The sequence below is a fragment of the Heteronotia binoei genome, chromosome 12 (assembly GCF_032191835.1).
Source record: "Heteronotia binoei isolate CCM8104 ecotype False Entrance Well chromosome 12, APGP_CSIRO_Hbin_v1, whole genome shotgun sequence".
In the NCBI taxonomy this organism is placed as follows: Eukaryota; Metazoa; Chordata; class Lepidosauria; order Squamata; family Gekkonidae; genus Heteronotia; species Heteronotia binoei.
Window position 1 is genome coordinate 57383330 of NC_083234.1, and position 27282 is coordinate 57410611.

General features: G+C 47.7%; 1 protein-coding gene across 1 annotated transcript in view; it reads left to right on the forward strand.

Moving 5' to 3' along the window:
- SCAI (suppressor of cancer cell invasion) overlaps nt 1-27282 on the forward strand; it is an 87981-nt gene that overhangs the window by 45927 nt on the left and 14772 nt on the right. The window contains exons 4-12 of the mRNA XM_060250788.1: nt 11362-11457; nt 12442-12528; nt 14962-15060; nt 17043-17139; nt 18145-18243; nt 19131-19283; nt 20587-20688; nt 20908-21009; nt 21324-21402. Coding sequence (XP_060106771.1) covers nt 11362-11457; nt 12442-12528; nt 14962-15060; nt 17043-17139; nt 18145-18243; nt 19131-19283; nt 20587-20688; nt 20908-21009; nt 21324-21402 — 914 coding nt within the window. The remainder of the gene's footprint in view (nt 1-11361; nt 11458-12441; nt 12529-14961; nt 15061-17042; nt 17140-18144; nt 18244-19130; nt 19284-20586; nt 20689-20907; nt 21010-21323; nt 21403-27282) is intronic.

The following is a 27282-nucleotide window of genomic DNA, read 5'->3' on the forward strand; positions in this document are numbered from 1 at the left end:
TTTCTTGGGTGGGTTTTTTCAAAAATGCCCCCCAGCACATTGAAGTAGTTTAATGGTATATAGTTCATTCTATTTCTAAAAAATTCTTCAGCTGAGATACAGAGTTGTAGGTAATATTGGAGTGCCTGATAAATTTGTCAGACTGACCCTAGTTCTTAAAATGTTTGTGCTCTAAAGTACTGAGAAGTCAAGTGGTAAAAGCAGGGGCTTCCAACTTTCCCCTTCATTTGTAGCAGCTAGCCAAGATTTGTGTTTACTCCCAGAGGTGTTCTGCCTGATGCAGTGGTGTGCTTTAGAGGCATTTGGTTTCCCTCTGGAGACCAGTATGAGATCAGGAACAAGCCTTTCTCCTTCCCTGTGTTCCATGCTGAGGGGGGTTATGACAGTTTGCCCCAATTGTTATCTTGATCTTTGGAGCCTCTCAGGATGCCTTTGAAGAGCAGTGTAAGGGGTAAACTAGACAATTCCATGTTACCAAGTGGGGATGTGGCACCATTTCATTTTTTTTTAATGCTTCAGAGGCCTAATGCTTCTGTGGGACCATGGAAAGAGGGAATCAGAGGTTCCTCCTCTCCCCTGTTTTCCTGAGCTGAAAGGGCTGCCATTCTGTCTCTTGAAAATAGCGCCAGGGGAAGATAAGGAGCCCCTCAGCCCCCCATGCCATGGTTCCCAGAAGGATCAAGCCCCTGTGGTGTTCTGAAAAGTTAAACTCTAAAATGGTGCCATATCCACATGGGATGTGGTATCATTTAGTTGGCCCTAACTGTACTGGCCCCACCTCTTTCTTATTTCTAGAGGAAGAGGGTGTGGTATGAGTCTCTCTCATCCTTGTACCGTTGAATCTTAAAAGTTATTTACTAGAAGATCTTCTTCGTGGTCTCTGTGCATCACACCGATGGGAGAAGGCGCCTGCGCCGATCACGATCGGTAAACTTCAAAGCTGCGGATTTCCGCGCCCCCGTCCCAGTGCGCATGCCCAGACGCCCCACTGCGCATGCCCACCGGGACGGGGAGCGGACATCCCGCCAGTTCTCTTCTGACCGCCGCGCTGATCAGTCGATCCATAGGCTACGGTCGGTGAACTTCGTTCGATTTGTTAATAGCTGTATATATTAGTGTAGTTAGTGTTAGTTATAGTGTAAGTTAGTTAGATAGTTAGGATTGTTTTTTTCGGGAGTGTGGGGCGTGTGTTTTTCCTTCCACCCGCCGGGTGGTTCTTTCCCCCCCCCCTCCCGCTTGTTTCCCTTCCCGCCTTTGTCCTCGCATGGAAAGGCGGTGGGGTTTTTTCCGCTGGTGTTCTAAGTGCGGTAGCAAAATCGCACCACCCGACGGACACTCGCTGTGTTTATGGTGTTTAGGGGAGCACCACAAGCCAGAGTCTTGCGGACATTGTGCCCGTTTTTCTAAACAAACTAGGAAGAATAGGGCTGCGAGACTGGCTGCAGCGCTGATGGAGCAGGCGCTTACCCCCAAGAAAATGGCGGAGGAGCAGGCCACTGCGCCCATCGAACCGTCGACATCGAAAACTGTCGACGCCGATCGAGCTCCAACCGATGCCGATCGCCCCCTAAAACGTTCGGGCTCGGCTTCCGCCGCGGAACCCTCTGTGCCTGCCAAACGGCACAAGGATGACGCTGGAGAGCACGCGGAAAAGGCTAAGAAGGCTAAGAAGGCCGATAAAGCCAAACATTCTAAGCCTCCACTACAGATTTCTCCTGAATCGCCCCCGGCACCGACGCGGGTCGTTCCCCCGCTGAAGCTCTTCGCGTCGCCGGTGCATCGGAAAACCCCCCCGATTTCGTCAATGTCCACCCAGCTCGTCATATCGGACTCAGACTCCGAGATCGAGTCGGCGCAGCCTCTCAAACTCGACAAAAGTCCGACGGGCCGCCTCACACCAGGGCCAAGGACCCCGAAGCCCCCGAAGCCCACTGCGGGATCGATGGGACACCGGTCGGGATCGACCCTTCGGCATCCGTTCTCCACACCGTGATGACGCTCACTCCCCAGATCGACCTGTGACTCATGTGCCTTGGGACCAGCGCCAATGGCAGTACCTGTATGGAGCGTATTCCATGCCACCACCTTTTCCATGGCTCCCCCCCAAACAATTGGAGTGGGACCAGCGGTCGGAAACGTCGTATCGCTCTCGGACGTCCTACCATACCCCGAAGCGGTCAGCGTCGGCATCGGCCCCATCGGCACCGGTCTCGGTACCGAAACCACCCGAGGTCGAACAACGCCCCAAGCCTGCTCCCGAGCTTGTTACCAAACCGGTGGCACCGGTGTCGCCACCGGTGCGGAACCCTTCGGATTCGGCATCTCCACGATCGCACCGGGAATCGTCCCCGGAGGAGATGGAAGATTCCTCCCCTGAGGTGCCTTCCCCGCCGGACAAAACTTCGGACGAGCACCCCATTTCCCCATCAGAGGACTTAAAATCTTACGGGGATTTGGTCAGACGAATGGCGCAGTCATTGTCCCTCACCACGGAACAGCCGCAACCGGTAGTCACAGACAGCATATTCGACATTGTCCAGAGGGACACGTCAACTGCGGTGGCGCTTCCGCTCACAAATGTCATGCTGCAGATAGCAAAGTCCTCTTGGGACAAGCCGGCCTCTACCCCAGTGTCTTCGCGACGTCTGGATCATATGTATAGGATCCAAGAGAGCACAGCAGAGTTCCTTTACACCCATCCGAGGCCTAATTCTGTGGTTGTGTCTTCCTCGTCCAAAGCTAAGAAGACGCACTCCACACACACACCCCCGATAAGGAGGGCCGGAAGCTTGATTCAATGGGCCAACGGCTTTATTCGACGGGCTCCCTCGGCGTAAAAATAGCCAACTATTCGGCGTGCATGGGCAGGTACCAGTACGCTTTATGGGACCAGGTCTCTACAATTCTCCATACCCTTCCGGATCAGAGTAGGAGTGCTCTGAAGAAGCTTCAGAAGGAAGGAATGCTGTTGGCGAAGCAACAACTAAATGCGGCCAAACATTCTGGGGACACCTGTGCCAAGGCATTGACGGCGGCCATCTCACTGCGGCGCCATTCCTGGCTACGGTCCACTGCGCTCCAGCCGGACACACAGGCTTTTATTGAGGACCTTCCCTTTGACGGGTCGGGTCTCTTCAGCTCCACCACTGACTCTGTACTCCAAGAGCTGGATAAGAGCATGAAGACATCCAGAAACTTGGGGGTGTCCACCTCTCGTCCTCAAAAGCGCCAATGGAAACCGTGGCCCAAGAAGCCGTATTCCAAGTCACCGGAACAGTCCTGGCGTACGAAGCCGTCGCCCGCTTTTCCTCGCCAGCAGTATCAGGCTAAACCCAAGTACTCACCGTCCTCGACCCAGTCGACCAGACAGAAGGGGTCTAAACAACAGAAGCAGGGCCTTTGACTGCCTCCCGGCCCCATGCCTATCCACGGCTGTGGATCCTACCCGTCTTTTCCCTTTTTTGTCAGCATGGTCCCGCATTACTTCGGACCTCTGGGTCTTATCAGTTATCCAACACGGGTACGGGATAGAGTTCATTCGTCTTCCCCGGACCCCGCATTTTGTTTATACCCCACCTTCCCCGTCCCTCCAGGAAGAGGTGCAATCTCTCCTCTGCAAACGGGCTATCGAAGTGGTTCCTCTGGGCCAGCGGGGCCGTGGTTTTTACTCCCGTTACTTTACAGTTCCGAAGAAGGACGGGGGATTACGGCCGATCATGGACCTCCGGGCCCTAAATCTCTTCGTTCAATGCGACAGGTTCCGCATGGTGTCCCTGCAGCACATCCTGCCGCTTCTCAGTTGTGGCGACTGGATGGCGACGTTGGATCTGAAGGATGCATATTTCCACGTTTCCATCCTTCCGAGTCACCAGCAGTTCCTGCGCTTCGCCATAGGGGAGGACCATTTCCAATATCGGGCCCTACCCTTTGGCCTGTGTACAGCCCCGAGAGTCTTCACCAAGACTATGGTGGTCGTGGCGGCCCACCTGCGGCTGCAGGGGGTAACGGTGTTTCCGTACATCGACGATTGGCTGTTGGTGGCGGACTCCAGGGAGCTCCTCCTGCAGCACATCGACGTCACTGTGACTCTCTTGGCCAACCTGGGCCTGCAGGTCAATTGGGGAAAGTCTCACCTCTGCCCTTCTCAGAGGGTGCAATTTATAGGGGCGATCCTGGACACTACGGTCTGCAGAGCTTTTCTCCCTCCGAATCGGGCGGACGCCATTGTGCGAATGGTCCACGCAGTACGCCAGTACCCTACCTTGTCAGCCCGGCAAGTCCAGCGACTGTTGGGACTTACGGCGGCCACTACGTCTGTCATCGGTCTAGCGAGACTCCGCATGCGCCCGCTACAACTATGGTTCCTGAGAGCTTTCCGGTGCAATGTCGACCCCCTCTCTCGACTACTGCACGTCCCTCCGGAGGTGGTAGCCTCCCTGGACTGTTGGGGACTGAAGTGTTGGCTGACGGAGGGCGTCCCCTTCCAGAGGCGGGCCCCGACGGTAACGATTACGACGGACGCATCCCTCTGGGGTTGGGGGGCACACACTCAGGGTCTTTGCGTGGGGGCCCCTTGGACGGACCATCATCTTCGCCGGCACATCAACTTCTTGGAATTGCTGGCCATATACCACGCTCTCCAGTCCTTCCAGTCATTGATTTGGGGCAACTAGGTGGCCATTCTAACAGACAACACAACGGCCATGGCATATGTGAACAGACAAGGGGGCACGGTCTCCCGCAGCCTCTGTTTGCTTGCCGTGACCATCTGGGAGTTATGCGAGACCTTGGGGGTTTCGATTGCCGCGACCCATCTCCCCGGGGAGCTGAATGTGCGGGCGGACTTCCTCAGCCGAGGGGGGGCCTCCCTGCACGAATGGGAGCTCAACTGGGAGTTCTTGAGTCCAGTGTTCCGGCATTGGGGGACTCCCCAATTGGACGTATTTGCAACGCAAGACAACAAAAAGTGCGAACTTTTTTGCAGCAGGGGGGGAGCGGACCCCGGGTCTCTGGGGGACGGACTCCTGGTTCCATGGAGCCACCTCAGCGTTTATCTTTTCCCCCCGATTCCTCTGATAACCAGGGTGGTGCACAAAATTCTGCGGGACAGACCGGTGGGAATCCTGGTCACCCCTTGGTGGCCGAGGCAGCAGTGGTTCCCGATAGTTCTGCGCCTCGCCAACGGGGAGCTTCATCACTTCCCACAGGCTCCGGACCTTCTGCTTTCCCATCAGGGCCAGGTCCTACACCACGATGTGCCGCACTTGAAGTTGACGGCGTGGCGCCTCAGCGCTCGCAGTTATCGGACCGGGCGCGCTTCGTCCTACTGAACTGCAGAAAGTCTTCTACTAGGCAGTCCTATGCCTATAAGTGGGCGAGGTTTGTCCGGTTTGCTGAGGACGCTGGGGTTGAGCCTCGCGGGGCAGGCTTGCCTGTCATCTTTGATTTTATCTTGTCCTTGCTGGACGGGGACCTGACGGTGTCTTCCGTCCGGGTCTACTTGGCGGCTGTTTCCTCGGAGCATTCCCGGGTGGAGGGATATTCCGTCTTTGCTCATCCGGATACAAAGAAGTTCCTTAAGGGGATTACCCGGCTGTACCCTACTATCAAGGTTCCGGCGCCGGCTTGGGACCTAATTTTGGTGTTGAAATCCTTGACGGCAAAGCCATTTGAGCCGATGGCCACGTGTCCCCCTCATCTTTTAGCCTGGAAGACGGCCTTTCTGGTGCCGATCACGTCGGCCAGGAGGGTGGGCGAGCTGGCGGCTCTCCGGTGTGATGACCCTTACTTGCGCTTCACCCCGGAGGGTGTGGTGCTTCGGCCTGATATAACCTTTCTGCCGAAAGTGCTCTCTCCATTTCATCTGAATGCTGATCTGTGCTTGCCGGTGTTTTTTCCCAACCCGGCGTCGGACTCTGAGCATCGGCTACACGCTCTGGATGTCAAGCGGGCGCTGTCCTTCTATCTCCATCTCACGAAGGGCTCCCGGAGGGACCCTCGACTATTTGTGTCATACGCATCCGCGTCGCGGAGACGGAGGATTTCGTCTCAACGGCTGTCGGGATGGATTACTGGGACCATTCGACTCTGTTACCTCCTCCGCAAGACGCCGCTTCCAGGGCCAGTCCGGGCCCATTCCACGCGGGCTGTGGCGGCCTTGACGGCCTTCATGAGAGGGGTCCCTCTTCCGGACATCTGCAAGGCTGCCACATGGGCCTCGGCGCATACCTTCGTTTCGCATTATGCGCTGGACCTGAGGAGGCGTCAGGACTCTTCGGTGGGCCGCGCTGTGTTGCAGTCTGTCTCTTCCTGATGGACCGTCGCTCCCTCCTCCAGGTAGGACCTTGGCTTGCTAGTCTCCCATCGGTGTGATGCACAGAGACCACGAAAAAGATAAACAGGTTTCCTACCTGTAACTGATGATCTTCGAGTGGTCATCTGTGCAGTCACACTACCCGCCCTCCTTCCCCTCTGCTGTCGGTCCATCTGTGGGCTAACGCAGCGGTCAGAAGGAGCTGGCGGGATGTCCGCTCCCCGTCCCGGTGGGCATGCGCAGTGGGGCGTCTGGGCATGCGCACTGGGACGGGGGCGCGGAAATCCGCAGCTTTGAGGTTTACCGATCGTGATCGGCGCAGGCGCCTTCTCCCATCGGTGTGACTGCACAGATGACCACTCGAAGATCATCAGTTACAGGTAGGAAACCTGTTTTTATTTGCTCAGCACATTGTAGGATCTGAAGATAAGAAATCTAATGACTGTGCATGTGTGAATATCTCAATATTCAGACTACATTTGCCACTGGATAGAAGACTTGGTATTCTGAGATTTTAATTCATGGTTTTCATGATATTCTGTGATTTTAATTAATTTCTGTACTTAAGGAAGGTAACCATAGATAAGATTTGAAGATCATTCATAGGAGGCTCTTCACCCACATTGTGAACCTGGCTTTGTAACTATTTTGAAGCAGTGTACTTTCCCCATATCTCAAGTGGGCATTCTGCCTTAAAATAGTGCATGTATATTTATTCACTTATAAATTTTGCAAAGCTGTAAACAACTCTAATGGGAGGGTATATGGTGATAGTACAGACACTAGCCAGTAGCACCCTCTGTGTCTTGTTTTTTCCTTTGTTCAGTCTGAGCATGCTGGAAACTTGCAGAGATGGCTATTCAGGAGCTTTGGACAAAAGGGTGATGGTTCTTTCAAACCAACTGTACTGCTCTTTGAATGTTATGTCTATCTTAATGCTTGCAGGACTGTTGTAACAATGACTTGTAGAGTTTTCAGGACCTCAGCATTTGTATAAAAGCTGACTAGAGGTTGTGTGACAGAGCTCAATAGCTTTCAGTAAGGGCTTACAAAGAAAGAGATGGTTTTTGGCGATCCCATCATTTGCACAGGTCTGATTCCCTGCAGGGCCTGCTTGGACACACAGATTGCTCTGCTTGTAGTATAACGAAGCCAAGAGCCTGAGTCGCACTGCGGATTCTTGGCCAATAATTGCCTTCGTTTTTGCAAAGGCCTTTTGTTGCGGCTGCATGCTGGGCTTAATAGCATCTTCCTATTATAAACCCTGAAGAATAGGAATTGTGTGTGTACGAAAATTGGCATGCTGAAGAACACAGCCCCCGTCTCCAACTAGATTGCGCCGTTTTGTGCAGTGAATGCTGGTTAGGGCACCTCCAGCCTGTAGCATTAGCTGTGGTCATCCAGTGAAGTTTAGGTAGGATTGGGCGGGGGGGGAGGGGGGGGAGATACGTGCCCTAAGGCTTCATCAGCAGGCAACAAATATGAGGCTGTATGTATGCACAAAATAAATATCCTTTCAAAATCCAATTTTCTGAAAACCTTGGGCTTTAATTTGTTTTTAAAATAAAGTTTCTAGCCCTGTGTTTTACAGAGATGCTTGGAAGTATGTGGACAATGATTTCGAAAATGTTAAAATGTAAAAAAGCAAAGAGGTGGCGGAAGATGATTTATAGTTCATGAGCAGGCAGAGCTTGCTTCAGTGAGCGAAGCTAGAATAAATTTTGTAAAACAAGCATGTGCATAATTTATGCGAACCATAAATTCTGTTGTCTTCATTGTTAAAATGTATTGAAATTCCCACAATCCTGGCCTGAGATACCCCCCACCTCTGGCCAGTAAGAGAAATGTAAGAGGCCAAATCAAGCAGGTTTCATTCACTCTGGCTTAATCAGTTATTCTCAATCCATTTTAAATGTCACCTTTAGGAGAAATTGCAGAGCAGTTAAATAAACATGATATTGTATTCCCTTCTGATGCTTTGCTTGTGTCAGGGTGTTGTGCCCAAGCATGTCTTACACATGAAATCCTGGGATGCACCCGGTAAGTGGGCCTCGGCATGTCTTCCAGGATAATAAGAGGGCCCCCAGCACAGCCTTTGAGACATCTGTCAGCTCAGCATGGGTTGCTCTCAGGCAGTGGGGAAGTTGGAACCACAGCACATTGCCTGTACTGTGCTGGCCACCCAGCAGTGCACATACATATTCAAATGGACAGTGGACCCTGAGAAAAGGTGGTGGTCTTCTTTCTCCTGACTGTGTGTTTCTTCTGTACTGGCCTGGGCTAAAACAGGTAATTCTGCTTCATCTAGCTGGGTCTCCATTATGATAAACTCAGAGCCCTTCTTCCTCGATCATGGCATCCATTGTCTTATTTGAACTGACCTGGCGTTAACCATGAGAAGCTGAAGGTTCAGTGAGAGCACAAAGGGTTCCAGAGAGAGCCAGAAAATGAAAAGCTTGAAGTTGCCTAGTTATTTTTTTCCCCTCACAGGTGTTGCTATTCCTCCATCTCTGTATGTATGTAAAACGATGTACTTTCCCCTTCCTCCCCCGGGTGTCCATTAACTCATGCCTGGCGCAGTTGAACCCTATGCAGTATTCCACATCAAAGAGAGAGCAATAAAAACAATTGCTAAAACACAGCAAAAGACAGGATGGGACAGGAATTAGAGAAACCACATGAAGTGCGCTAAAATTCATGTGGCTTGGTCATTAGATTAGCAATTAGCTTTCTTTTATTTGACAAATAAGCTTACTCTAATCAGTACAAGCACAGCCCACCAGAAAAGGAAAAGAAAGGAAATGATCTACTCTCAGTAAGCCTCCCCTGCAATATCCTTTTCTTAAGAAAAAACACCCCCTCTCACAGGGTGTGTTCAATTCATTCCAGCAAGGGGCCAAAGTAATCTAATTCCATAAGGAACAGCAGCTAAATGCTAACCTCTTTGACGGCCAACATTTCTCATCAGTAGCACCTACTAACTGCCTCTAAGGAACAACTGTAAGGAATGATACTCTTTTGTGTTGACTGTTTGGTGTCCCAGCTTTCAGCAACGTTCTCTACTACTTGTCTGCTCTTCCCCAGTTTGTACCTCACCGAATGTGAGTCAGTGCTTCTCAAAGAAACCAAGGTATACAATCATAATACTAAATACGGTATTTCTGCTGTAAATGAATCTTGGAACTCCTCATTCTGCTTCTTTTCATAATTAGTATTATGAAAAAGAGCAGCACCATCAAAGTTCATAGAGAATAACAAACAAAAAGACAGGCGTTTTGAGATCTAAATTTCAACCATGTGGGAAGGAAATGGAAAGTGGGGGAGATAACCCCTTCTGTGGTCCATTGTAGCATTCTCCAGAACTGCAGTTTTGAGATATTTGGAGCAAAGCCTTTGCTCAGTCATGCAGCATTTGATATCCAGAGCTGGGGAATGCTTTTAAACTCCTAGAAGCCAACTTCAGCTTTCCCCAAAAACCCAGAAGGTTTTTGTTCCTGTACTCTATCCATGAAACCGGCTAGCCTGGGATTGAAAATACTGTTCATTCCCCTGCCCTCCTGGATGCATGCTGTTTGAGAGTAGCGAGTTGCTATGATGGAAGGTTTATTGTCGCAAAGCAGATATGCAAGGTTCGCCTTGGGTGTTTCTGTGCTCACCAGATCCTTGGAGCCAAAACCCGCAGTTCTTAGTAGCTTAAGAATTAGTGTGGGTTTGGATCTTTCATTGTGCAGATGAGAAGAAATACAGCCTGCATCGCTCTGCTTGTTGGAGTGGGGGGGCATTTCCTCCTATCCCTTCCAGGCATTTGAGTGGCAATGAGCCAAACCTATGGCTGTGTGTTGGCAGCAGTTCTCCTCCTCTTCCTCCTTCCAGTACAGAGAGCCTTGCCTGTCCCTTCTTTCTTTCTTGCTTTTGAACTCAGCTGCCAAATACAGCATTTAAGGAAAAGGGGGGGGGGAGGGATTGGAGCTTGCCAAGGTGTCAGTGGATGCTACAGCTTCTGCTCTTGAACATATTTCATGTTTGTAGCTGCTCTACTGGAGATGGAGTGTTCAAGTGCTCTCAGCTGTTAAATAGTAGTATATGAAGGGAGGGGGAGAGTGGGCAAAATTCCAGCATCTTCCCCCAACAAATTAAGCTGAAGAATGGAAGACATTGCAACCGACCCAGATGTGAATAGGCTTTATTCACTGGCTTTCCCTGGCCTTGGTATAAATCTTTCCTCTCCCCATCACTCAAATACATAATTTCTTTGCACCAGCTCCTCTTTCTTTTTTCAATCTGCATTTAATCACATGGTCTATTGCTGCTTGTCCTTCTTTAGACTTCTCTCACATTTTCTAGTGGCTTGTTTTTTTAGGAAAGGTTGTGAATCCCATACACAAAATGTTATTGAATTTACACAAAAGCACATGAACCTACAATATACCTAGTAAGACTACAAGTCTTTCCAAGCCAGCACTGGTTACATAGCAGTGACTTTCAGGATCTCAGGCAGAGAATGTTTCCCACTGCCTGCTACCTGAGATATTTTAACTGCGGATTCCGTGGACTGAATCTGGTGCCTTCTGTAAGTAAAGCATGCAAATGATTCCTGTTGGTATGTAAGGGGTCACTTATAGATATTTATGGGATGTCCTTGCCTGCATCTGTAGAAGAAAGTGGCATCTAGTATTTACATCCAGAGCATAATATAGTGAAAGATGTAGCCCCATAAGAGACACTACCCTTGTAGATTTGGCCTTATTGTACACACCTTTTCTACTTTACCCAAATCAGCATTTTAGTATTTTTATTTATTTATTTATTTATTTAATTTTATTTTTATTTAGTTTATTTTTAATAACACACGCCCTTGCAGTTTCAAGAAGAAAGATGCATTTGTGAGAAATGCATGAGTCTAGTACCAGGACTACAAGGTGCAAACTGGTGTTGGGTTTTTGTTTTGTTTTGTTTTTTTACTCGGCTTCTTCTCTCTTATCTTGGATGGCACCTTTCTCTTTCTAGAGCTGATTATTTGGGTTCCTTCCTCTTCTGTTCTGTTGCAGAGACTTGCCTCAGTATGGGCAGAAGCAGTGGCAATCTTACTTTGGACGCACCTTTGATGTTTACACCAAACTCTGGAAGTTCCAGCAGCAGCACCGGTAAGAGCAACCTAAAGAGCCAGCTCTGCATTGAGTCTGCAGCATTCCACTTCCCAGAGCAGCAAGAGAAGATACCTCTCTGCCTGAGAACCCAAGCCACTCTCCTTGAAATTCTTGAGAGCCAGTTTGGTGTAGTGGTTAAGTGTGTGGACTGTTATCTGGGAGAACTAGGTTTGTTTCCCCACTCCTCCACTTACAGCTGCTGGCATGGCCTTGGGTTAGCCATAGCTCTTGTAGGAGTTGTCCTTGAAAGGGCAGCTGCTGTGAGAGCCCTCTCAGCCCCACCCACCTCACAGGGTGTCTGTTGTGGGGGGAGAAGATATAGGAAATTGTAAGCCGCTCTGAATCTCTGATTCCGAGAGAAGGGCGGGGTATAAATCTGCAGTCATCTTCTTCTTGAGCAGAACTAAAGTATTTTTGAAATTATTCATAATTGTGACCCAGTGAGATGAAAGGCATAGGTGCACTGTCTTAGGAAGCATATCTTATGATAGACGAAACTACAGTACAAACATAAACTGGTTACCAGCCATTCCCCGAACTCAGGGAACTGTAGTTTTATTGCTTCATTTATTTATTTAAAACATTTCCACAGCACTTTTCCATAAACTCAAAACAGTTGAACAAACAAGAAAAAAAAAAAGAATGATGATGCAACAGAAGCAGCTAAGAATATTCTTGGCCTTGTTGTCAACCTGCAAGTCCCAGGGGTCTTTGAGGGAAGCTGAGAGAGTTAACCTGGTATAATTTTTGTAGTGTAGATAAATCTCTTGGATATTGGAGGTAATTTGAACACAGTACTCTTTTTGCTGGGAGTTCACAGCTTGCTCTTGCTCTTAAGGAAGCCTGTCTTCCTTAAATTAACCCACTTAATTCCAGTGAATGTGGGATTACTGTGTTGGATGCTGAAAGTAAAAGCAGTTGCATGTTGTGTGGAATGTACAGAATATAGCAGAGTGTCATTTCTCTCTCTTCTCCCCATAGGCAAGTTCTGGACAATCGGTATGGCTTGAAGCGCTGGCAAATTGGCGAGATTGCTTCAAAGATTGGGCAGCTTTATTACCACTACTAGTAAGTAACCCTCGAACCTTTGAGGCCCATTGATCAGTCCTTTTCATGCACAAAAGAGCAAAGAGATAACACAGCTTCTGGGGAAGCAGGAACAGTGTTTTTGAGTTAAATATGAGAGATGAGTAGAATTTGCAGTACTGGAGGTAAACTTTAGCAGTGAGCAGTAGTGGGATCAGAAAAGCCAGAGCAGGTAAGCAGGATTTGCAGTAGTTGCTGCATGAAGCTTCATTGCTTTTAATTGCATCTCATAAATAACAGGAACTATGCAAAACATTCAGACATGCAGCAGTTTCCTTTGCATTACAGCATATCTTGTCATGAAGTCTATATTCAGTTGCCATGTTGGCTTAGAATTGAGGCTATGAATGTATGCAGAGTATACAAAATCCTTAGTATTCCTATTCATACCTTAGGGCCACCTATTCATACCTTAGTATACCTTAGGGCCACCTATTCAGGATTCTTTTTTAAGGCCATTGCTTACATTAATGACTGTAAATATTAAGAATGTTAGCCTCTGCATTGTGTATTGGGATGGAGGAAAATCTATTCTTTAGATACAGGGAGCCAAGGTGAGGATGTTTTAGCTGTTGAATGCTTTAGCTGTATACTTAGCCTTAGAATGAGAGAGACTGGACCAATGCATAGCTTGTAGGATCCACAATGCTAACCAAAAACTAGATTTGAGTCCAGTAGCACCTTAGAAACCAACAGGATTTCAGGATATGAGCTTTTTTTGTTGTTGTATTTTTGCATTTTGTGTGTGTTTGCACCTGGAAGTCATGGTGAGGGCTGTGGCGTTGCAGTTACAGGGTTTCTTGGATGACACTTCCACCTTAGATCCATACCAGTCCGGCTTCCGCCCGGGCCATGGGGTGGAGACAGTGCTGGTCGCTCTCATGGATGACCTCCGGCGACATCTGGATCGTGGTGGCTCGGCGGTATTGCTGTTGTTGGACCTGTCGGCAGCGTTCGATATGGTCGATCATCGGCTGCTGACCCACCACCTTGCCGACGCAGGAATTCGGGGGCTAGCCTTACAGTGGCTCTCCTCCTTCCTTGAAGGTCGGGGACAAAGGGTGGCAATTGGGGGAGAGTTGTCCCAGAGGCACCTACTCAACTGCGGGGTGCCTCAGGGGGCAGTTCTCTCCCTGATGCTGTTTAAAATCTTTATGCGCCCCCTTGCCCAGATTTCCCGGAGGTATGGGCTGGGTTGTCACCAGTACACTGATGACACCCAGCTCTGTCTATTGATGGGCGACCGGACTGGAGACGCTCCTGAAAACCTGGACCGGGTGATGCAAGCCGTGGCAGGGTGGATCAAGTTGAGTGGGCTGAAGTTGAATCCAGCGGAGACAGAGGTCCTTTGCGTGGGCCGCGGTGGGCCAGGGGAGGAGATCTCCCTACTGGCTTTTGACGGTGCGTCGCTGATACCAGTGCGCAGGGTCAAGAGCCTGGGAGTGCTTCTGGAGCCTTCCTTGACAATGGAGGCACAGATAGCAGCCACTGCTAAAGCCGCCTTTTTCCATCTTAGGAGGGCGAAGCAGCTGGCCCCTTTCCTGGAACGTGGCGACCTAGCAACAGTGATCCATGCAACGGTCACCTCGAGGCTGGACTACTGTAATGCCCTCTACATGGGGCTGCCCCTGTACCGAACTCAGAAACTGCAGCTAGTGCAGAATGCAGCGGCCAGGCTGTTAGTGGGACTACCTCAGTGGGAGCACGTGCAGCCTAGGTTGCGGGAGCTGCACTGGCTGCCAATTGTGTTCCGAGTTCGTTACAAGGTGCTGGTTATTACCTTTAAAGCCCTATATGGCCGAGGACCTGTCTACCTTAGGGACCGCCATAGAGCACTGAGATCTAGCTCCCAAAATCTTTTAAAAATCCCTGGACCAAGGGAGGCCAAACTGAAAACAACTCGAGAGCAGGCCTTCTCAATAACGGCTCCCCATTGGTGGAATCAACTACCAGCCGAGGTTCGAGCCCTGCGGGACTATAATCAGTTCCGCAGAGCATGTAAAACTATTCTTTTCCAAATGGCCTACAAGACTGAATCCTGAAATGTTATCCAGCCATCTGATATACATCGTCTTGTATTATAGCACCTTATCTGCTGTGGTTTTAATTAATCTATTTATTAATGTGTTTTATTGTATTTTTATTCTATAATATTTGCTGTATGTTATGGCACTTTACATGTTTGTGAGCCGCCCTGAGCCTGCCTTGGTGGGGAGGGCGGGATATAAATAATAATAATATTATTATTATTATTATTATTATTATTATTATTATTATTATTATTATTATTATTATTATTATTATTATTATTATTATTATTATTATTATTATTATTATGACTTCTGGTTACTGACCTCATCTGGGTGTGCAGCCCTGCAGACCAGTGGAGTCTGAGTCTCTGTTCTTCTTCTGCAGCCTTCGTACATCTGAAACTAGTTACCTAAATGAAGCTTTCTCCTTCTACTCTGCTATCCGTCAGAGATCTTATTACTCCCAAGTCAACAAAGAAGACAGGTCAGGCCATGCCTCAGTCTTGTGAGTTTTGCAACTAAAAAGCGAGATGCATGAAATTGTGGGTTGGGTAGCAATTTTTAATAAGAGTTATCTGTGACATTGTGAATCTTGTCCTGTGGGGTTCAGTGGCTGAAGTCCGAAGAGCAGTTGTAGACATGGCTAAGAACTTGGAAACGCCCAGTGGAGCTTTTGACTGTGAACAGCAGATAACCCTCTCCCCCCCAGCCATGTGTGCTACATCACAAGTTGTTTTGAAACTCTCTAGAGCTACCAAAGTTCCAAGTCACATTGGGGCTATGGTGTTGCTAAACAAAACTAGCTGGGGCATTAGAGTTTTCACTGCTGGAGACTCCTGCTGTGGCTTATCTTCTCTCACCTATGTCAGTTGATTGAGATTCTTTACTGTGCTGCTTCATGAGAATGGCTAGAAGAGTGGATGCAGCAAGACCCTTGATAAAGACAGGCTACAGCATGGCTGTCGTGGCAGCAAGTATCCAAGTAGGGCTATAGCATGTTTCTTGGGGTTTTTTTTGCTGTTTGAAGCAAACAAAATTGCACTCATTGCCCCCAGTCATTGCCAAACTGCATAATGGTATATTCAGTTATCAAAATGAGGATCTTTCCCTTGTATTTCTTTGTCAGTTGCAATGTTCCTTGTTCATTTGCTTCCATTGCTTTACAACAGCATTAGTGGTCTGGATAGCTGGCTCCTAATCTGTCCTCCAGAATGCAAGAGATCACACAGGTGCCTCTGTGGGTTTTCTTCTAAAGTGTAGGCAGCTTTGACTTTTCCTTCTCCCAAGTCAACTTGCATAGCTAAGGCAGGCGGCCCTGGTGTTCTGGCATCACAGGCAGTTGCATAGTTTGCCTCTGCAGCACCAAGACTGACCTGATGATTGTGCTACATCACAAGTTGTTTTGAAACTCTCTAGGCAATGGTCTCAGGTAGCAAATTTTGGTGGGCGGCAGCTGCACCATCTCTTCCTCTACACTATTGCCAGCAGAACAGCTAATGCTCCTTCACTCCTTGTTTCCCATGCAGAGGCCCATGCTGTCCTGCCTTACAAAGTGGTTATGGATCAGTGTTCCCTCTAAGCTGTGGAGCAAAAATTCTAACTTGTGAGCTACTGGCATTGAAGTTGTGAGCTACTGCATAAATTAGTTTGCTCTGGGGCCATTTTTCCAGAGCTAAGAGAAAGATGTGTGAGCTGGGGGCTAAAAAAACTGTGAGCTAGCTCACACTAACTCAGAGGGGACACTGGTTGTGATTAAAACAAGATCATATATGTAAAGAGTTTGAACGCTTGAAAGCATTAACACATGAAGTATTATATATCTAATATCTATTAATGGCTCAAAAACCTACAGAAGAGGAAGGAAAGATACACAGCTAGGGTAAATGTTTCTGAAACCCTAGGTTTTCAGAAAACATTTACCCTAGCTGTGTATCTTTCCTAGGTTTTCAGAAAAGTCTAAAAGAGAGGACGTGACAGGGTGAAGGAAAAGGGGGCAGCAAGAGAGGGAGGAGTGGGAATGAGGGAGGAAAGATGGGGGGAGTACAGAGAAGAAAGGGAAAAGTAGGAGCCAATGAGGAGGGAGATGTAGACACCAGTGGTTGGGGGATGAGGTTTCCAGGCTCCTGTTACTCTTTGTGTTTATTATGAGCCATAGCATAACAAAATCTTCTCATAACACAAACCATACAGTGTTGAATGATGGTCAGGGACTGGAAAGTTTTAACGCTTATATAGATCTATCCAGATCTCTGGCATGTTCCATAAATGGGCCAAGGTAAGTAAACATATATTTGACTTAGCTGTGCCCCAATCTTCATTTCCTCAGCAGTGGAAAATATCTGACACTGTGCTGAAGGATTGCAGGATATGTTGTAAGATGCAGGATTCGTCATCTTTGCTCAGAGCTTTCCCTTTTTCTTCCATCTGCTGAATAATTCTTTGTTTTCTTTTTTTTCTCTTTTCCAGGCCTGAACTCGTGGTTAAGAAATTGCGTTATTATGCACGGTTCATTGTGGTTTGCCTTTTACTCAACAAAATGGACGTTGTTAAGGATCTTGTAAAGGTAAAAACCAGTCATGCCATACTGATGGAAGAGTTTGTGGTCAATGTTCCCTCTAAGCTGCAGAGTCTTGTGAGCAAAAATTCTACTTTGTGAGCTACTGGTATTAAAGTTGTGAGCTACTGGCTTTAAAATTATGAGGTACTGCATAAATTATTGTACTCTGGGGTCATCCTTCCTGAGCTAAGACAAAAATGTGTGAGCTGGAGACTAAAAATCTGTGAGCTAGCTCATGCTAACTCAGCTTAGAGGGAACACTTGTTATGTTTCTAATCTGCCTGCCTCCCAAACAGCTTGGAGGAGTATGTTTAGCCTTGAAACGAGCCTTTCAGGATTGGGACATGACTTCCCCAAGGCCATCCAGTGAGTTTTTTATATAAGCAAGGATTTGAACCTTGGCCTCATTCAAGGAGGAGGGGACTTTAGCTCAGTGGTCTTTATTTGTTTGCATGCAGAAGGTCTTGGCTTCAGTCCCTGGCAGCTCCAGTTACAATAACCTGGTAGTATGTAATATACATATGCATAAGTAAGAAGTTTTCAGCTGTAAGAGCAGAGTTCCAGTTTAAATTTGGTGGTGGAAAAGATGCATCTCAGCATTGGATGGACTGTGGTTCAGTAGCAGAGCATCTGGGACCAAGTTCAAAGGCAGCAAGCATTGGGAAAAACCTGTATTTGAAGCACTGGAGAACTGCTTCCAGTAATAATGGAAATTCTGGGCTAGATTGGCCAAGGGTCTGATTGTAGAAAGTAGCTTTATATGCTCATAAGCTTGAGAAATACTGCTGATGGAGAACAGGCATAAATATGTGAATAAGCACAAACCTTTTGGGAGGTCATATGCTAAGGGTTGAGGAGATGGGTATACAGAAAGCTTTCTTTTCCTTGTGCCTAGGGGGCTGTTGCCCTTTCATGCTTAAATAAACACACACATGCACCCACACCCTAATTAAAAATAGATGAAAACACTGCATAGCTATTAAAAGCCACTTATTGCATCTCCTTTTCCAGGAATTGTCAGATGAGATTGAAGACTACACTCACCGCTTCAATACAGAGGACCAGGTGGAGTGGAACTTGGTTCTCCAAGAGGTAGCAGCATTCATTGAGGTAGTGCCAGGAGCAGTCTTCTGTTCTTCTTCTGGAATTTTGTAAAGCCATTTGCCCTCGCTCCTCTTATCTAACCAGTCAGAGTGGTGACCACCATTCTCTAGTATGCGACAGTTTTTACAACTTTTTAAACACACATGATAGTCACTGTTGCTTGTTCTGGGGGCTGAGAAATTGAGCTTTCTATTAAAAGAAATGTCCAGGTGTTCAGCTGTTATCAACTTTGGAGAATTCAAAAAGCTCTGGAGAATTGATGAGTGACTTATATTCCTCCGTCACACCTTGTTTGCTTGTCCTCACATCCTTTCCTTCTTCCGTAGTGTTCTGTTCCAGTTATCCAAAGACTAGAATAGTCAGCCTCACAAATAAATAAAAAGTCTGATTGAACAATACAAGCATGTGTTTTTAAAAAGCTGGTTTGGCATGTATAATTTTATTTCTCTAAATGGCGGGTTTGCACCTCAGGCAGTTTGGAATGTAATAAGAAAGTTAGTGAATAGGCAGAGAGATTCTTTGGTTCACATCTACTTCTACAGGCCTTGGAACTTCCAGGACTGCTTAGGAAAATCAGAGACTCACTGTCAGCAGTCCCAATGCTGTTTGTGCCCATGATGAAGGAAATCTTCACAAAATGAACAGGCTGAGTATAGATTAACTGGGAAAATAGAACAGTGAGTAAGGGTGACAGTCGCATTGATCATGCTCTTAGTGTTAATCTGCCCTTTATCCAGCTTAGTTTAGTTCAGTTTATAATAAGAGGACCTGAAAAGCACACACACACACCAATCACAGTACAATTTCAGTTCATATCTTTGTACTGGACATAATTTCTAGGGCTCTTTCATTGGCAGCACAGTTTATCCTTCCTTGCCTCCTTGTTCATCTAGGCAGACCCAGTGATGGTCCTGAATGATGATAACACCCTTGTGATCCTCTCAAACCGTCTCACTGAAATGGGAGCACCTCTGCTGGAGCAGGGCATGATTGTGGGGCAGCTGGCTCTTGCAGATGCACTTATTATTGGGAACTGCAACAATCAGGTGGGAACCTGTGTGAAAGCATTAAAAATGTCACAAAAAGGACGTGTTTGGGAGACAGTATGGGTGATAACAGATGGGCGGTTTGATCTGTCCCGGGGATGGGAGGCAGGCAGATCAAAAAGCGCCTCACACATCTTCCTGCCATCCCCATCCTGCATGCACCCCGTCTGGGGCTGGATTGAAGCCGCCTCAGAAAGGCACCACTTACAAAGTGGTGTCTAAATTCTGAGATGGCTCCGAGGCGCTTCCCTGGCTGTCTGGATGGCCAGGAAGTGCCCACAAAGTGGCCGAGAGGCACATAAGCACTCTGGAAGCTCCTCCAGAGTGCATGCAGCCCATTCTTATTCCAGGGGTGGGTTGTGGCCCGCCTGGAGGCTCCTGGCCACTCCTTTTCCTGCTGGCTTACTTCCAGGGTGACGATGCTGCTGTGAGATAGCTGTCTGTTGTCAGCCTATGTTTCTCAAATGTTCCAATGTTTGGGGAGGCCACGAGGGTCAAGGGCAGCGATTTCTTGGTGGTGACTCCTACTCTCTGGGGCTTCCAGTCTGTGGAAGGTCATCTTTTAGACTCTCTTTAGATTCTTGGCAGGCAGAAGAATCTTTTAGTTCAAAGATTCTTGGATTATACTCTGGTTTACCCAAGTAATTTGCATGTCAAAATTCCCTGAAGAAATGAGTACATTCACTTCTCAGATTTGCCAGCTAGGATTCTGCAGGATCTCCTCAGCAGTATCTTTTTTACAAAATTACCAATGGTTATTGATACTTCTAGATGCAGGAGGAACATTCTGAGGCACGCTGGAATTGTCAGATGTAATATGGCAATCTGCCCACAACCGCCTTCCTTGGACACGTGTCTAGGAAGTGGTAAATTAATAAGATCTCTGGCTGCTAAGATAGTTTCAGATAAGGCCTTGAGGGTGCCTCAGTAGTGGGAGAGCCAGCTGGCAAGTGGCTAGCAATCAGCCAGCCACCTTAGTAGCGGCAATGAAACAGTAGAATTTTTTGCCTTTTGAACTACAACATGCTGTCTTGCTATATGATTTTAGGCATTTTGCCAAGACATTTCCTTGTGCCATGCTTATGCTGTTTGTTGGGGAGTTTTGAGGGGAGATGTTACGGTTGGGGCTCCACATGATTTGATTTTTAAAGATCTTTTTTTTTCATTCATATATTGGGATTTTTAGACTTTGTTGAAAATTAACATTCTGTTTTAAAGAAATAGTTTTAATACTTCTGTCTCCCCCTCCCCAAAGAACCTCAGTATACTGTGAATGGCTAAGTTATGAGCAGTTCTTTTACAGGTGAAATTCAGTGAGTTGACAATCGACATGTTCCGGATGCTGCAAGCTCTGGAGAGGGAGCCAATGAATTTAGCTTCACAAATGAACAAGCCTGGATTGCAGGCAAGTCAGATTTATAGTTGTACCTTTCCCCTCTCACTCAACAGGCTGGCAACTGACAATTATTTAATTTTGGGGTAGGGGGACCATGGTTACTACATGCACTAAAAAATTCCATGTAGGCTGATTAAAAATAGACTTGTAGCATGCTGCAATAAATAATGTCCTTTTTAAAAGTGAAATACAAAGGCTGATTTGGGAACATACGTTTCTTTTAAACAGGAGACAACTGAAAAGCCAGCAAGAAGGGAGAATCCCCACAAATACTTGCTATACAAGCCAACTTTCAGTCAGCTGTATACTTTCCTAGCTGCATCATTTAAGGTTTGTTGGGAAAGGGTCTCTTCAGTAGAAGAATCTGCTAACACAAAACTTTCATGAATTGAAATTCAACTGTGCCACTGTACTCATTCCCAGTCAGTTTCTGTTGCCTGTTACTGTGTCAGTGCTTTGGTGACCTCGTTATTTGTTTGTTGGGCTGTTGGAAAGCGTATAAAATCCCCCGTTCCCCTGGGTAGACTCAAGGGAACCCAGTATCTTCTAAAATGCAGTTGGTAATGATGTGTCATTGATGTGTAAGATGTGCCTCTGTCATGCATTCAGAATTAACACCAGCTCTTTTCTCATCAACATTTCAGGAACTGCCTGCAAACAGCGTCCTGCTAATCTACCTATCAGCCACTGGCGTGTTCCCTTCAGGTCGTTCGGATAGTGAAGGTACAAATAAAGGAATGCTCCCTGTCATGAGCAGGGCTTGAATTCTCTTTATGATCCACAGACCAACAGAAAGTCTCCTCCCAAAGGAAAAACTCCTCTCTTGGAGTGGTCCAGCTTTCCTTTGCTGACATAGCAATATTAATGCTGTGTGTTCTGGGGTCTTGCTTCTCAATCTACCTTCAGATTCTATATCAGGTTTTTTTGGGCATCCGACTTGTCAAACCCAATTCCAGGCACTTACCAAGCTGGCAGTCCTCTTTGCACAGCAAAAGAGAATGTGTGTAGTGTATCCATCCTATACTCTTGCTCACCCACTCATTTGTATCTACAGTGCTTTAAAGCACATGGCCCAAGTTCATGTTCTTTCCCCCTTTCTTCTGTAAAACAGCAAGAGGGATATTTTTGCAAATTTGAGTTATGTTACAGATCTCCAGGCTCCGATATAACATTATATCAGGGTTGGGTTGGCACTAACTAGCTCTTCCGCTGTGTGAAAATAATCACCACCCTGGTGAGTGTCTGTGCTGAAGTGTCAGAAAACTGTAAATGCTTCTGGGGTTCACTTGGCCCTTATTGAGTACAGTCTGAACACAAAACAGTTAAGCAGTGTTAGTAACATCCAAGCATGGCCAGAGGGTGGCTGCGCTTGAAAAGGGCATTAAAAAGATAGATGTTACTCCTTCTCTGCCTGTTACCATGACAATTCAAGCCCTTGTCATGACTTTGGTAACTTCCCTCCACCCCACTTTCCTTCCGACCTGTCTAACTTGGCCAAATACTGGGATGCAACTGCCATCTTTAAAAAGTAAACTAAAAATACACTGACTGTCCAGATCAAACAAACTGCAATGATTTGGTTCCCAAGATAATCATGTTTGCATTACATGAAGAAATCTTCCCAAACAAAAGTCAGATGAGATTCACTCCATCCACTTAATACTTGCATTCCTTTATAAAATGCATGCTTGTTCCATCTTCTTTGCATGATTCATAAACCTTTCCAGATACTTTCACTGAAAAGAAACCTGTAAATGTCTTGTTACAGGTTTTTTAAAAAGTTGATTGGTGTTGGAATCTTCTGTGTGCTTTGGAGGCAGATCTGTAACCCTCCTATGGCTTATGTTATTGTGTACATTTCCTGCATGTCTTCTTTTTTTCTTAATGTACTGCAGAATGAATGTTCCATCACTGTCTTTTGGAGAGCCTCCTAGATTTCCTTTGCCTCTCTTGGTTCCAGGTGATGTCTGTGTGCCTTTAAAGGCCCTCTAGACAGCTTAGTTTAAGGGATCAGTTTCACTGCTCCAGCAATCCCAGTTGCCCCCATTCCAAGTGACAGAAGTGCTTCAGCCCATGCTGATCCCTGCAAGCCATATATCTAACAGGACCCAGTGTCAGACCCAGAGTCAAGGAAAAGACAGTTGAAGTTCAAGATCTTTATTCTAGCTTCATGGGCATACACACGCGTTGTCGGAACTGACCCCTCTGTCAGTTCCCCCAATTTATAAACCGTTGCCCTGACCATTATAATTCAAGCCAAAGTGCGCCAAGCAAAAGCGGAGGTTTTGTGGGGGTTTTTTGCAAAGCTCTCATCACTGCAGGTGCTTGCTATCAGTTCATGGTTCGCATCTCCTCCAGCTCTTGCCCTTGGTTGTCTAGCAACTAGCCAATTCCCAGATATGCCATCCTCTCTCCAGATAAGCAACAAGTTACAGTTATATCAAAGCGGGCAGCCGTGTTGGTCCGAAGCAGTTGAACAAAGTATTGTACAGTAAAATATACATGATAAGAGGAACAAGATGGAGTGACTCTTGACATTCTGCCCCCCCCCAAACCCCTTTCCCCAGGGTTTATTAGGATGTTTGTTGTAAAAGTCTTTAATTAAAGTCTTGCAGTTGGTATTTCTGGAACTGACCCACTCGGCCTGACTTAGTGGGAAATGAGTCCATTTGATGAGATAGAACAATTTACCATGTTTGATCTTGGCATCAAGGATTTCATGATGAATCTGACCATGAAACAGAGTCGGGGGTGGTGGTTCTGTTTGGGGGTGCCAACGTGAGGGTCCAGCGTCCTTCTTCAAGTAGCTAGCATGGAAACAAGGGTGGACATGTTAACAGTTTTTTGGCAGTTCCAGTTCAGCAGTTACCTTATTTATAATCCTTTTGATTGGGAAAGGTCCCAAATATTTCATCCCCAATTTTTTGCAGTTTTGCGCATTAGGCAAGTGTTTGGTCAAAATGTACACCTTATCTCCCACGGCTAAGTCGCACAGTTCAGAGTGCTTTTTGTCATATTGAGTTTTGTAGGCTTCTTGTGTCCTCTGCAGTTGCTTAGTAATAATTTCCCAGCCTCCCGCTATCCTTTGCCACCATTTGCGGGGGCTGACGAGGGGGGAGGCAAGTTCAGGGAGTGGTTTGCTTTCATATCCATACACCGCTTGGAAGGGGCTCACTTTAGTGGCGCTATGTACGCTGTTGTTGTAAGCATACTCTGCAAAGTGTAGTAGAGTCACCCAATTGGAAGGATGTATAGCAACGTAAGAACTGTTCAAGCACCACATTGGTGTGTTCCATCTGTCCGTCCATCTGTGGATGGTAGGCTGAGCCGAGCCCTTGTTCCGTTCCCTCTAGTTCACAGAGGTGCGACCAAAATTTAGCAACGAATTGTGGGCCGCGGTCGGAGATTACCTTAGCAGGGAAGGCGTGTAGTCCAAAGACGTGCTGGATAAATAATTGAGCCAGCTGCTTGGCCGAGGGGAGTTGCTTACACAGCACGAAATGAGCCTGTTTAGAAAAAGTGTCCACTACCACCCAGATCACTGTCTTCCCAATCGAGGGGGGTAAGTCGGTTATGAAGTCCATGAAAATGCATTCCCAGGGGCGCGAGGCAGGGGGAAGCGGTTGCAAATGCCCCGATGGGGCACCCTGTTGTATATTCTCCCACATCCTTACGCAATCCTGGCCACCAGAATTGTTGCTGAATCAAATGGACTATCTTTACAAACCCAAAATGCCCTCCCAGTTTGGAGTCGTGCGCCCTCTAGATCACTCGTCTACATAACGAGGGGGGCATGTAGAGTTTCTCTCCTCGACGCCAAAACCTATCCTCTGCTTTTGTTAACTGTAAATCCTCCTCCGGGGGACTGTCGAGGAAAGCTTGTTTCAGTTCAGCTAGGAGCCCGTCAGGAGGCTCCTTTTCCTTCCAGTTCTGTGCACACGTGGTTACCAGTGTGCTTAGTTGGGAGGGCGTGAACAGTGAGTCAATAACCTCCTCCCTCTTGCTATCGCATCTGCCAAAAAGTTCAGTTTCCCGGGGATGTGCCCCAGCTTAAAATTGAACCGCTGAAATAGCCCCGCCCACCTTACTTGCTTATTGTTGAGATTGCGGGTGGCAATGAGGGCGGCCAGGTTTTTATGATCTGTCCAGAACTCGAATGGTTCCCACACCCCTTCTAGGTAGTGCCTCCACTTTTCTAGGGCCAGTTTGATGGCGGAGGCTTCCTTGTCCCACACTGACCAGTTGCGTTCCGCCAGGCTGAACTTTTGGGACAAGTATGCGCAGGGGTGCAATTGGCCATCTGGCCCCTCCTGGAGTAACACAGCTGCGCGGGCGACGTCACTCGCATCACATTGGACCACAAACCTTTTGTTTTCATCAGGGTGTATTAGGCAGGGCTCAGAGGTGAACCGCGGCTTAAGTTCATCAAAAGCCTTTTGGCACTCCCCTGTCCACAGGAGGCTAGAGCTGCCCTTAGTGGCTTGCAGTCCCTTCCCCTTGGTTTTCAACAGTTCTGTGAGGGGTAGGGTGATCTCAGTAAAGTTATTGATGAACCCCCTATTAAAATTTGCGAACCCAAGAAAACTCTGGAGTTGTTTACGGGTTCAAGGGGGCTCCCACTCAGCCACGGCTTGTACTTTAGTAGGATCCATTCCCAGGCCCCCTGTGGAAATCCAGTATCCCGAAAAGTCAAGCTCTGTCTTGTGGAACTCACACTTGGACAGTTTGGCAAATAACTTGTGCTTGTACGGTGTTTGTAGTACCTCCCTTACCAACTCGATGTGCGAGGGCAGGTCTTGTGAGTATATCAAAACATCATCCAGGTAACAGACCACTCCCTTATATAGGTATTTATGCAATACTTCATTGATTAAGTTCATGAATACCCCTGGCGCTCCCTTAAGACCGAACGGCATGACCTAGTACTCGTATTGGCCCAGGGATGTGTTGAAGGCTGTTTTCCACTCGTCCCCGTCATTGATGCGCACCCGGAAGTATGCATCTCTGAGGTCAAGTTTAGTAAAGATTTTCTTTTGGGACACCTCCCCTAAGAGATCCCGTATGAGGGGGAGGGGTACGCATTACTCATGGAGATCGCGTTCAAGCCGCGAAAGTCAGTACAAAGCCGTAAACTGCTGTCTTTTTTCTTTTTAAATACCATCAGAGTGGCATGGGGGGACTTGGCGGGTCTTATGAACCCCCTACGCAGGTTGAGTTCAGGAATCTCTGCAGCTCCTCCCTCTCCCCCTGACTCATTGAATATAGCTTGGCTTTGGGAAGTGGCTCTCCCTCCACCAGTTCAAAGCACAGTCAGTGGATCTGTGGGGTGGGGGGGGGGAGCTCATCCGCTTCTTGGGCATCAAACACCTTTTGCAAGTCTCTATACTTGGGAGGCAGACTGGGCAGTTCAACTTTGGTGATGCAAAGTTTCTCAAGCTGGGGAGGGGGCGTGGGCCCCATTTTTTATTCCACCAGTGACTCTCGCACACCAGATCCAAGAAGTAAATGGCGCTCCCGCTCCACTGGACCAGCAGGTCGTGATTGGCTAGCCACTCCAGGCTGAGGACGGCTTGGAACTTGGCGGCCGGGGCTATAATGAACATGTGAGGTTCCCAACGCTCCCCCACCCCTAAGGCGCACACTTGAGTCCCCGTTCTACACGGCTCCCCCTTCATTGGGTTCCCGTCCATTTGTTCAAATATATAGGATTCTTGCAGAGGCACCGTCTTTAATCCTAGCGCTTCCACAAAGCTCGAGGATAGTAAATCTTTGAAGCATCCTGAGTCCATTAGGGCCCTGATGCAAGAAAATCGTTTCGTAACAGGGTTTACTAGTGTTTTAGATACATAATACAAAGTCCTGGACAATCTCACCCATAGTGGCACGGCCGTGGCTCTGACCTGCTGTTGCGCATTCCTCACAGCAGGTCTGGGTCATTTCCCAGCAACTGGGCCTCTCTGTCCTCCTCCTTGGACTCCTTGGGGACTGGCTCGGGGAACTGCAGGACTACCGACTTGGCCGTTGGGGCTCTGCTGCTGGCGGTTTTCTCCTTAGCCTTCACCTTGAGAGGTGTGGAGATCCGCAGCTCCTTGGCTTGCTGGGGCATTCGCTGGCGATGTGATTCCCAGCCCCCCCCCCCCCGGCACTTGAAGCACAACTTCGCTTTGGCTCTCTGGTCACGCTCCTCATGTGACAGCTGTTCAGGGGCACACTTGGGTAGATTGGGTCGGGGTGTCTTCTCCCGTGCTTCTTGGTGGTGGTGGTGGGGGGCGCTTGTTGTTTCTTATGGAGAGCAATCATCTTGTTGCGATCTTCTATTTCGGAAGCTAGCTGGGTCCTCCCGACCAGGTCTCATGGCTCCCCCAGTTTCAGGGCTTCTCCATATATGTGAGAGTTGAGGCCCCTCTTGAATTGCTTGATCCTGGCCCTGTTGTCCCATCACTGGACTTTGGAGTTCACCTCCCTGAACTCGCTGAGGTACTCTCGGACTGATCCAGCGCCCTGCTTCAGGTCGTAGTGCCGCTATTGCATTGGTCTCCTATAGAGGGTTTTCAAAGTGGCAGTGTAGAGCCCTCAGGAGGTCCGTGGCCTAGCTCAGTGCAG